Below are 11,325 nucleotides of genomic sequence, written 5' to 3' on the forward strand. Positions count from 1 at the left end.
ACAACAAACCATTAAACAAGATAAGGCCATGTCTTAACTAAACCTATTCAGGTTGTATATCCATCCAATGGATCACAAATGCAATTTCAATTCTAGCATTTCCTACAAGACATTTCCTAATGTCAAGATTGTGTCGAAATGCTAAAATATTCAACATTGAAATTCAACATTGACAATTTAAAAATGGTGTTTTCTAAGTACGTAACAATGCAAAAGATGAAAGAACTCACCCTTGTTTCTACTTAGACGTATCAAGTGAGTTTCATCATCGTCAGTGTGTTGGTATCAACATACACTCTCGCTTCTTTAGCTTTCACTCTTCTTGAACCCGCCTACTTGGTACCGGTGTTTACTTTCCTCAATGGGTATGAACAGCAACAAATATTTAAAACGCAAGCTTCTCTAGCAAAGTCATTTGATATCATCTTTTTGTCTTCTTCATTCTGAAACGTGCAAAGGGTCATGAAAGGTTCAGAAAATGGGGGCAAATCTGGATGAAATTAATCACGTCCAGGTCGTCTAGCCCTTTTCCATAGTCTCCTACTGACTAATTCGCCATTCAGCCATCTCTCAGCAGGAGCTCACTGTGATGGTTTGTCTTTGTTAGACGTGTAGTGTTGGCCTGATTGTTATGCGACAGCTTGTCACCACTCGGACTTGGTTATCGCCGTTACAAAGGTAAGAGCAGCCGGCACCCCAGGGTCACAAAGTCTACAGGCCCCCGAAACCTTAGAGGACCCCTCACTGTGATGCTGTTGCGGCAGAATACTGTGTTTCACCTGAACAATAACTTGGTCCTCTATTATTAATACTAAAAGGAAGAGCAATCACTTGATGCAGTGGAGCTGGTTTCACCGCGGAATACAATACGCAATTGGATCCAACCCGCGTGGCGCTCCACTGGCAACTAGATGTCGAGATTGGAATAGTTGGGTTCATTCCAAGGTTTGAAGTCCCAGCGAAGTCATCCTAGTGTATTTCGGAAAGAATATTAATAGACGGGTCTTCAAAAGGGCTTGACTGCCGTCATCCAATGTATGGCACTTCCTTGGAGATCAACAAGACGTGACTGGGACTCTTTTAGTTGGAGACTTTACCAAAGCGTGCTGTCGGCTAAAAGTGACACGAGACATTTATTCTCTCGGGTTCAGAATGCTGCTGGTTTGTACTCAAAAAAAGGTCATCTGCGTTTTAATTTGTGGTCTATTAATAAAAAATAATTTAGACCAATGTGCCTTGGGAAATTATCCATTTTTTACTCATTAGATGGAAAACTAGTCATCTGTGTGCAGGCTAGTCCCTACCCGTAAAAAATCATATTTTTAATGAGAAAAATGCCTTTTTTTATTGCTGTACTTTATAAGGCATACATACAGTAATGGCCTAATTAAAAAGTTGTTTTTGTCACTGGTTGCATCATTTGAAAAGCTTTTCCATTGCTAAAATTGTAACAAAAGTGGCATTACACGAATTGGACTGTTCTTGTTCTTTTTAATGAATAATTGTTTCATTAAACCTTCATAAGACAAGTGACTATTTTGGGTCATTTAAAAATACTTCACCTCATAGACACCTTGCTCCCACATAGTCCATGATGAGTCATGTAGGCCACAAAATTTGCATTTTAATATCAAGTTATGACCCTATATGTATTTTTAGAAATGTAACTCATTGCTTGCCATTGGTAACGAGAGGCCATCAATTAATTTAAACCTTTACGCACACAAAAAAATGTTGTAGACACCATAATGTTTCACATCCTTTAGTCGTGTACATTAAAATCTGTATCTTCCCAATTTTTATCAACTAGACTTGGAAAAAATATATAGATGAACTTTTCCCCTCCATAAAAGCAAGTAGTGAGTAAAAATCATATTTGGTCTCTTCCATTCATGCAAATGTAATTGATAAAATGTACATAAAATGTTCCATTATGTGACAAAAGCAAAAATTGATAGCTCAACAGTACTATATAGTACTTGATTTAGTAGTTCCATTTTTCAAAAGTCAACCAAAACCTGACAAGTCCTGACCAATCAGACGTCCCGGATTCTGTTGTTTGATTTAAAATTGCTCATACACCCAATATTTATTCCTAAATGGGTCATATGGCACACTAAGGTCATCCACGGGAACACCGAGCGCTCTTTGCTTTTTCTCATACCTCAGCAATAAATCCTGACGGGCCTGCCAGAAGAGCACACATTTTCCCTATAAACAACATATAAATGGTTGCATGTAACAAATTTAGTCCACTGGGCAAAGGTCAACTAACCTTGGATATCTGGGATATTTTGTATTGCAACTCTTTAATGGATTTATTGCTGGAGTCTATTATTTCCTATGGAGTAGAAAGGGAAAAAATTAAATAACTTTAATTATTTACATTTTATATATATATATTTTTTTACCTCAACACTGCTTATGTTGCTCTTGAGTTCACATTTTCCCAAATTGGAGCCTAATAAGAAAGTGGAGATGTTGGCTTGAGTGGTCTCCAAATTATCCAACAAGTCCTTGACTTTCTCCTCCATCTTTGCGTTCTTCTCATCTTCTTCCCGCTGAGCACTCTCAACGTGCCGAGAGAGGCTCGCACTCAGTTCATCTCGTTCCTGCTGAAGCTGAGAGGCAATTCAAGTAATAGTAAGAGAAGCTCATATGCAATGCATTACTTTAGATTTTTTTTTCACCTCAGTCAATTTCTGCTTTAGTTGCTCTAATTTTTCTTTCTGATCTTCAAGTTCCTTTTCTTTCATCTTTTCGATGGAGTCCTGTTGAAAGCTAAAGATCAAGCATTTGACAGCCACATTTAATGCATTGTTTCCCATTGATGGGGACACATGTCCAATATATTTGAACTCATGGCGTGTTTGACAGTGAATGAACATTCTCTCCTAAACACAAACTAATGTGAATTCACATCGTATCATTGGACAGCAGAAATTCCACTTAAGGGTAGTACAACATGAAATATGCCTACTTATGAAGCAGAATATAAAAAAAAAATAGAACCTCTTTCCGAATGGGGTTCTTCATTTTTCTCTGAACGACATCAGTTTGTTCCTCAACTTCGAGGAGAAGCTTATTGAGACGTTTGTTTTCAGGTAGTACACGAGTCAAAGTCTTTTCCTTTTCTTTTTGTTTTATCTTTGTTTCTTGGATTAGTTTCTGGGAGATACATGTAAATATTAAATGGTCATTTTATTGTTAAAAGGATGAATGTCCTCACCTTCAACGAATCGTTGTGAAAAAGATCTCGTTCCATGGTTTGATTGAGGAGTGAGAGTGCGTCCCCAAATATTTTGTGGTGATCTGTGATCACAACACTGGTGTGACTATTCCATTGGGTCTCTCGTTCAATGATTTCCTTTTTTCTCATGTTGAGCAGCTCCTGGTGCAGAAGCTCCAGCTTTTCCCTGCAGCGAGCCTCTGTTTCTACTCAATTTTATGAACAAATTGACACAACGATTGAACTTGCTATGCCCATGATTTGGCAATGAAAAAAAAAAATCACACTTTTGCATACTTATGCTTGGATTTTTGACTCAAAATCTTGGCTACTTGCTGTTTTTTTTTCTTGGTCTAAAGCAACTAAAACATGATTTTTGCAGCATCTGCTGAAATGTAATCAATAGCCATCATTTTGTGGCATATATAAAAAGTTTTAAAAAGTCATACAGTCGCAAATCTTTTCTGGCAAGGCTCAGTTCATTCCCAGGATTAGATTTTAAGGTATACAGTATATTCCACAAAATAAGGCACATCTTCAAAAAATGGCCTTAAGATTTGTTACATATATATACAGTTGACTGGATTATAAAATATAGTAGCGTAAAGATTAAGCAATGGTTCAACTGCACTTTAACAAAATGTAAGTTATTTAGTTGCATCTAATAGTGCGGAAAATACGGTATTTAAAATAATTAAAATAATTTAAAAAAAGCAATTGCTCTAGTTTTACCTGTCAGTTCCTTCTCCCAGCTCGTTTTTGTTTTAGTCACTTCTTCATTGTGTCGCTGTGGACAAATAATTAAAGGGCTGGATAAGAAAAGTTCATTGATAATTATTAGTATTGCACCAATAGCATTTTTGATGTACCTATACGATGTTTTTGATAGATTTAAGAGATATCATTACTGAATACTCCCATGTAAAACAATTTCTTGGTCGTACAGAGTCAACGTTGGGGGAATAATCTATATTTCAAGTGGAAGGGCTTGGCAGTAATAAAAAAAAAAAGATTTGATTACACCCTCTGACTCCATATTTATTGGACATCTAGTAGTAAAAAGCTATTTGGCATCTTGGCCAGGGGAAAAATTGTATTTGTTTTAATTCATGTGCTACCATTGACAGCTGTAGAGGTCTAATTTATTTACGTGAGGGACGGCAGGCAGTGAATAAATGAACGTTCATTCTGTGTGTGATTGGAAAGTCAATCTCAAAAAGGGAAAATTTCTGAGTACTTAAGACATACTACTACTTTTAATGCGGTATCTGTACTTGGTATCGGTGTAATACTAATGAGAATTGATTGAAAAGTCAAAGTCATCCTCACCTGTTCTAGCTCAAAAACAAGTTGTTCAATATCCAGCCCGTGTTCTTCTATGGTGACGCCTGCTATTCTTTTGTGAAGCTCCTTTTCCAGCTCGGCTTGCTCTTTTTGCACGGCTTCCAGATAAGTTTGACGGTCTGATTGCAACTCAGAAATGCTGTTGCGGTGCTCAAACACCAGGTGCTTCATTTTCTGCTTGTGGAGCTGGTGTAACAAACAGAATGATGCCATAATTAATACATTTCCATTTCCATGGAGGCCACCCTCTTTGACCCTCTGACAAATGTACTTTGATTTCCAGCAGATGGCGGCCCGCATCCTCCTCAATCTTCTTCTCTTCATTTCTGAGTTGGGCCACGGCCTCCTCCAAATGCATTTTGGTCACATCCCAAAAGGAGTGGATCTTATCCCGCTCCAGCTGGAAGTAGTTCCTCTCCTCCCGTTCTCTATCCAGCTCTTCTCGCAGGATGGCAATGTGCTCCATCATCTGGAATGTGTGCATTTTGTAATCGCTTGGTCACGTAGATTAACTCACTGACAGCTCCTCTACATACATGGGCCTTCTAAAATGGCTTGGTTTACAAACATTATCAGAAAGCTATTCATTTGAACAATTTGTGGGGCACTAATATAACTCATCAGCTGGGGGCTAGATGTTTAATCCATTTTGATGGAACGTTGGTTCATTTGCTCCTGCCAGTCAAAATGGTTTGGAGGTCTCGTGCTGTCAATAGCAATCAAACATGAGCATTTTCGAGCACTTTAGATTGATATTGGGTGCCATAATAGTAGTATGTAGTAGTACTATATCTCTGCTTTCATACATTATATTCATTCATTTTCTGAAAGGGTTGCAGGGGGTGCTGGAGCCTATCACATCTATAATTGAGACTTGACATCCTATTTTCAGTTCTTTATGGGGTTTAGTTTTGGTTTTTTCTTAATTAACAAAAATAAAAGTTTAAAAATGCCCCATAAAGAGGTACCAGTACTGAATGGGAGCGTATTTACTTGGCTATGTTTTCTTTACGTCAAGTACAATCATTTTTTATGCTTAAAATGTATTTTGTCATTGATATCTATGGTGGCACTTGGAGAGCAAGAGTCATTTATAACCACTCCGCACAAGAAAAAAAACATGTGACACAGATCTGTTTCTTGTGGCATAGTTTTTTCTTCTGACCTGCTCCTTGGACAGCTCGTCCTTGGTGAGTCCATCTATGAGGGCAGCAGACTTGACCTTGGCTGACTTTTTACTTGCGCTTTTGTTTTTAGGGGGCTGGACAAAGTTAGCATGTTAGTCAAAATGCCATTTTGCTTCCCACTCGGGCTGTTCATGCTGATCCAAAATATGTTAAGCTCCTTACAAGTACAGAGAAAAAGATTGTCTCACCATTGTGGATGTACGTCGTTTGAAGATCTCAAGAAGGAGCGGCAAATTGGAGGAGCTTTAAACAGAGTTGCCATGGCAACGTTTTGCAGCCTGTTGGCAAACTTACCAGCAGGGGGCACTGCAGATGCTCACCTGGAATTCTGTTTAATTTTCTTTTGATTTCTCACAAAATATTATATCTAGTACAGAAAGTTGAGAAAGAAGGAAATACATGGACACCCCCTTGAATCTCATGAAATTTATTCGATAATAAATCTAATGTTCTAGAGTGAAAAAACATTCATGCAAAAGGAATTCATAAAATAGAATTTAAAATAAGGGCTACAGATGAGGTCCCAGGGGTAAAACACGCCTTTGGCTCAGCTGGATTAAAAGAGTTCAGGCTGCCAATGGATTTTTGCCTCAAGGCACACTCTTGAAAATCCATCATTTAGTTCACGTTGGAAGGGAATTTTTGAGTTTTGGGAGCCTGGCCACCAATGTTGATTTGTTTGACATTCCAATTCCTTTTTGACACAGTGGGACTGATCGACAACCAGTGATTGTCAACACTTGGTGATAAACTGAAGTTAGTTCAAACATGAATTTGCATTGTCCTCTAGTTTCAGGGTCATAAATTTAATATCCTCAATTGAAATAGATTTGGCAATACACTATTAAGTTATCAAGACATACCTCCTGTTTCTCCACTTTCTTTTTCTTCATGCATAAACTACTCAAGTTTTCATTGCATCTTTAGTTTTGTACAAGGATCTATTCTCATTTCTCAAAGAATATGCCACAAAAGTGTCGTAATGTAGTTTAATTTATTCAAAACCAATAATCAAATGCGAGAATATACAGATTTCAATGTCATCGTGCGACACGTCTTTATTCTGGCAAAGAAAGTGTCTGCTGTCATAACATCACGTGATGTAGCAGCGCTGTCACGTGACTTGTTTTTTTAAGGAAGTCACGCGCAAGTGTATAAAAAGTAGCTTCTCTTACTCCGTCTACTACTTCTCTTACTTCCGTCAGCTTTTTGTTCCACCAGCACGCCATGGATCATTTTTTGCCTTTGGTTTTATCCGTGTCGGCGGTGTTCCAGCTCGGATGTTGGGCTCATTACGCCCCCGACGAGGTGACTCGGCTCCCCGGCCTGACGTTCAATCTGAACTACCGTCAGTGGTCGGGACACCTCCAGGCAAGACCTGGCAAGTTTCTACATTATTGGTGAGGAGCACCCACGGGCAAACACAAACTGGCCTTTCCTAATAGGGGAATAGTGGTAACAATTTCAAAAATGATGACGTGGATGAGCGGGTAGGGTGCCGGCCTCGCAGCCCCCCGACCTCGGGTTCGATCCCCGGTCGGTCTACGTGATTGGAGTGTGAGTGCTCTCTCTGATCTTGGGTTGGGTATTTATGGGTATCCTGGCTTCCTCCAACGTTCCCACAAACATGCATGGTAGGCTGGTTGAACACTTAAATTGCCCCTAGTTATGAATGTTATTGTCCATTTTTTTGCATATTTGTGACTGGTATTCTGTACATCAGTGGGTTTTTCTAACATTACAATAACAAATCTGCTTTTTTGTGTGTGGTGCAGGTTTGTGACCTCTCAAAGGGACCCAGTCAAAGACCCGCTGGTATTGTGGCTGAACGGAGGACCGGGATGCAGCTCGCTGGATGGTTTCCTGTCAGAGAACGGACCTCTCCACGTTAGCAATCCCACTGTGTGAATAAAGTAACATAACACGCTGTTGAAGTAACTTAAGTTTTTCATTTTCTTCTCAGGTGAAAGACGACGGAGCCACTTTGTACGAGAACACTTTCAGCTGGAACAAGATCGCAAATGTGCTTTATATCGAGTCCCCCGCAGGGGTCGGCTACTCCTACTCCAATGATGGTAACTATGCCACAGATGACGATCAGGTGAGTTAGTCACTGATTTATTGACCTGCCTACCGTGTATGTCTGCCTTGATGATACAACTAATGGACAACTTCTTGGATGTGAAATGAATCAGCAACTGTGTTTAGAGGGGATCAATGCTTTCGAGATGTTGGTGACCAGAAGAAGGAAAAAAAAACATGCCTCATATTAGCAAATATTTATTTACATTCTTTTAATTAACAATATAACTGTACATTCAATCAATGTATTTTATTTGATCAACATTTATTGTAAATGTTTTTATATGTTCCGTAAATATTGATTTTATTATTTTAATTTTTATCAAAAAAACTGGGGGGAAAAAAATCTGTAAATATTCTCATCTTTCTGTAGTCTTCGGAAAATACAAATAATTATCTCAAAAATCAGTCAAATTAAGATATGAGCAAGCACGTGCTTTAATTTGGAAAGCAAAATATAGTAACATCGATAGCCAGTGTTCATAGTTCAACTTTTCTCAGTGCAATTTTGGTGCAATATTTCAATAAACATTGGCAACTAAACTGTAAAGTCTAGACTTACCATGTAATTTAAATATAAGACAACTAGTGGAATAACCACAATACCAACAACAGATTAATCTGCCATCAAAATAGTTATTTATGGCAGCCCTACTATACTGTGTAAGGAACTAAGACGCAACCATTTACACCTTGTGTTTAGGTGGCCGAGGACAATTACAGAGCCTTGCAGAGTTTTTTTGCCAAGTTTTCAACCTTCACAAGGAATGACTTTTTCATCTTTGGAGAAAGTTACGGTGGGATTTATGTTCCAACACTCAGCTTGCGAATTGCTACGGGAGACAACAATGTCAACTTTAAGGTACGTAATGTGATGTGTGTTACGTGATAAAAGTGTGGAGCTCATCATTAAGCGTATATTACCTTTTTTTATTAGGGGTTTGCTGTAGGAAATGGTCTCAGCAGCTATGCACTCAATGACCAGACTTTGGTATATTTTGGTTACTACCACGGACTGTTTGGAGAAGAGTACGTTTGTGTTTTAATTGATCTCATTGGCTGCCGATCTCAGCAATATGTACACTAACATTGATGCACGTGTGCAGCCTGTGGCGTGATCTAAACATTTATTGCTGCGAGGGGCAAAGATGTGACTTTTCCAACTCCACTTCCCAGAAATGCCAGACGATGGTATGTATAGTATATATGCGACGCATGTCAAAAGTCCTCCTGTTCTAATCTTCCTTTAGGTCAGTGTGGCTTTTAATATAGTGTACAACAGCGGCCTTAATGAGTACGCACTTTACTTGAACTGCGAGGGTCGAGGTGGGTTTCACCCAGCTTATGAAAGGGCCATGAGTCACCTGTTCAAGAGCTACCGCAAACGCAGCAACGACGTAAGTGTGAGCACGCTCGCCCCCGGGTTTACGCAAAATTGATTTTGATGAAATTGTTTGTGTGAAGTTGGATTCAGACGGTTCGTCGTTTGACATCTCCCTGGGTGAGGTACCCCCCTGCATTAATAGTACGGCCCAAGTCAACTGGCTCAACCGGGGTGACGTGAGGAAAGCTTTGCATATTCCTGACATTCTGTCGAAATGGGACTTGTGCAGGTATTTTTGAAGCAACAGAATGATGGAATTCAGTTTTCACTATGCTATAACTAGTGTTTCACCGATACCAAGGGGGTTAATACTTAGTATTTTAATACCAAATTGATGTATACTCACTTAACTGCAAAGTTATAGCTATTATGGGCTAATCAGACGTTTCTTAAGTCCGCTATTGACAGCGCTAGACGTCCAATCCATTTGAAGTGGGATATCGTTTGCTGCCTCCTTCCCATTTCAAATGGATTGGTCATCTACTAGTGATAAACACATTAAAATTCACACATTGAGTGAACATCTATCATAGATTTTTGGTAAAACTACACTTATAAATGTTTTGCCACTCTAAACGTACTTTTTAGTTAATAATCCCTCGGAGCAATACATTATTACATTTACATTTCCTTACATTTTAAAATGTTGCATTATTTTGACACTTAGCCTTGGTTTCTTGTCCGTAGTGACACCGTGGGGAGGAGTTACACCAACCTGTACGCGTCAGTGAAGGACGTCTATTTGAAGTTGCTTTCTTTAGGCTTGCGGGCGCTGGTTTACAATGGTGACACGGACATGGCCTGCAACTTCCTGGGGGATCAGTGGTTTGTGGAGGACCTGGGCATAGAGGTTAGGGCACCATAAACTATGTCATCAATACAGTTTTTGAAGAAATCATTTGACTCATTGCTAAAGGGGTTGAGGATATTGGTATGTTTACATTGTTCCCAGGCCACGACTCGGTATCAGCCCTGGCACGTTGATAACCAGGTTGCCGGTTTCTACCAAATGTATGGAAATGTAACATTCCTGACAGTAAAGGTAAGTTAAGGTTGATAGTAGTGGTGTATTTGTGTGGTACTTGAATTGTTGATTTGCTGTATTTTCAGGGTGCAGGTCACATGGTTCCACAGTGGGCTCCCGGTCCAGCTCTTCACATGTTCCAGTCCTTTCTAACAAATAGCTCATATTAAGCCTGATGGAAAATGGATTGGTCAGTTTGCACTTACTCATGAGACTTTTTCTTTTCAGGGAATTTGGATTTTAAGGGAAGAGACGGTTGGAAATTATGATCTTTGTACTTCTTCTATAGAGCACACGGTTCACTTTGGTTTGGGCAAGGTCCAAAGAAAAATTGGACTCAAACAAATCAAAAACAATGTAATTAACAGTTTTCACATTGCTCTGTTGATAATGTGAAGTTGACTGATCAAATTTTAACTGTATTTTTAATAAAGACTGTTCAACGATCTCTAATATAATCATGCAAATTCTTCATTCTGGGTTAAAGAACTTTGTTACCAAATCAATAATGCAGCATGTGATTATTCAACAAAAAAACAGCACAGAAATTCATGATTACATTTGACGAAAATGTTAAATAATAAGTAATAGTCACAATCTTTTCATATGTTTAGTCAGAAGTATAAATGCAAATGTCTCACTTTAGTTTCTGCATTATCATGCAAATCATTAATTAGCCTTCCGATTAGATGACTGCAAATCACAATACGTAAATTACGATGTAAGATGGTCATTTATACAATGCTCACAAGATGTCAAAATAGTTCAACTTACCTGACAACGCCCTGAGAGATGGAATTAGTCGTGGTGAGGCCCGGGATAAACACTCGAATAAAACACAAGACGGTCCCAAAGACTAGAAACTTTGCCTTATCTGCAGGAGAAGAAAATATCATCAGTTAATGTTTTAGGAAACAATTTTTGTGTTGAGTTACATCTTTGTTCAGAGAATAAATCAAACTCGCATTTCAAGTTACCACTGTTTTTTTCCCTTCTTTCTTGCCTGGATGAATTTTTTAACCCTTTCATTTTCGTGGACAGTGGTCATTCATTACATTGGATATTTTTCCAAGTC

At 38.8% G+C, this 11,325-nt stretch overlaps 2 protein-coding genes across 2 annotated transcripts; one reads left to right on the forward strand and one right to left on the reverse strand.

The window, feature by feature from the left end:
- Positions 1 to 1,742: 1,742 nt before the first annotated feature.
- On the reverse strand, positions 1,743 to 6,092 carry LOC144194579 (dynein regulatory complex subunit 4-like). Its single transcript, XM_077713735.1, has 11 exons — positions 5,949 to 6,092; positions 5,739 to 5,834; positions 4,845 to 5,042; positions 4,559 to 4,759; positions 3,962 to 4,016; positions 3,230 to 3,435; positions 3,013 to 3,168; positions 2,691 to 2,771; positions 2,412 to 2,621; positions 2,276 to 2,341; positions 1,743 to 2,187 (listed from the first exon to the last, which is right to left on the reverse strand). The coding sequence occupies exons 1-11, from the start codon at positions 5,949 to 5,951 to the stop codon at positions 2,065 to 2,067; spliced, it is 1,395 nt and encodes a 464-aa protein (XP_077569861.1). The 5' UTR covers positions 5,952 to 6,092; the 3' UTR covers positions 1,743 to 2,064.
- A 776-nt stretch (positions 6,093 to 6,868) lies between these two features.
- Positions 6,869 to 11,226, forward strand: LOC144194768 (lysosomal protective protein). The gene is made up of 11 exons (XM_077714053.1): positions 6,869 to 7,160; positions 7,536 to 7,647; positions 7,724 to 7,861; positions 8,546 to 8,704; positions 8,780 to 8,871; positions 8,949 to 9,033; positions 9,093 to 9,239; positions 9,307 to 9,455; positions 9,914 to 10,076; positions 10,179 to 10,268; positions 10,337 to 11,226. The coding sequence occupies exons 1-11, from the start codon at positions 6,988 to 6,990 to the stop codon at positions 10,418 to 10,420; spliced, it is 1,392 nt and encodes a 463-aa protein (XP_077570179.1). The 5' UTR covers positions 6,869 to 6,987; the 3' UTR covers positions 10,421 to 11,226.
- The last annotated feature ends 99 nt before the right edge of the window (positions 11,227 to 11,325 follow it).

The sequence above is a fragment of the Stigmatopora nigra genome, chromosome 3 (assembly GCF_051989575.1).
Source record: "Stigmatopora nigra isolate UIUO_SnigA chromosome 3, RoL_Snig_1.1, whole genome shotgun sequence".
Classification (NCBI taxonomy): domain Eukaryota; kingdom Metazoa; phylum Chordata; class Actinopteri; order Syngnathiformes; family Syngnathidae; genus Stigmatopora; species Stigmatopora nigra.

What these genes read in the sequence shown, in the direction of transcription:
- LOC144194579 (XM_077713735.1), bottom strand. An exon ending in CTGGGAGAAGGAACTGACAG is followed by an intron (nt 3,436 to 3,961) that starts GTAAAACTAGAG and finishes AAAATTGAGTAG; the next exon opens with AAACAGAGGCTCGCTGCAGG. An exon ending in GCAACATAAGCAGTGTTGAG is followed by an intron (nt 2,342 to 2,411) that starts GTAAAAAAATAT and finishes TCTACTCCATAG; the next exon opens with GAAATAATAGACTCCAGCAA.
- LOC144194768 (XM_077714053.1), top strand. Translation starts at nt 6,988, where the DNA reads ATGGATCATTTTTTGCCTTTGGTTTTATCCGTGTCGGCGGTGTTCCAG. An exon ending in CACGGACTGTTTGGAGAAGA is followed by an intron (nt 8,872 to 8,948) that starts GTACGTTTGTGT and finishes GCACGTGTGCAG; the next exon opens with CCTGTGGCGTGATCTAAACA. An exon ending in TCGAAATGGGACTTGTGCAG is followed by an intron (nt 9,456 to 9,913) that starts GTATTTTTGAAG and finishes TCTTGTCCGTAG; the next exon opens with TGACACCGTGGGGAGGAGTT.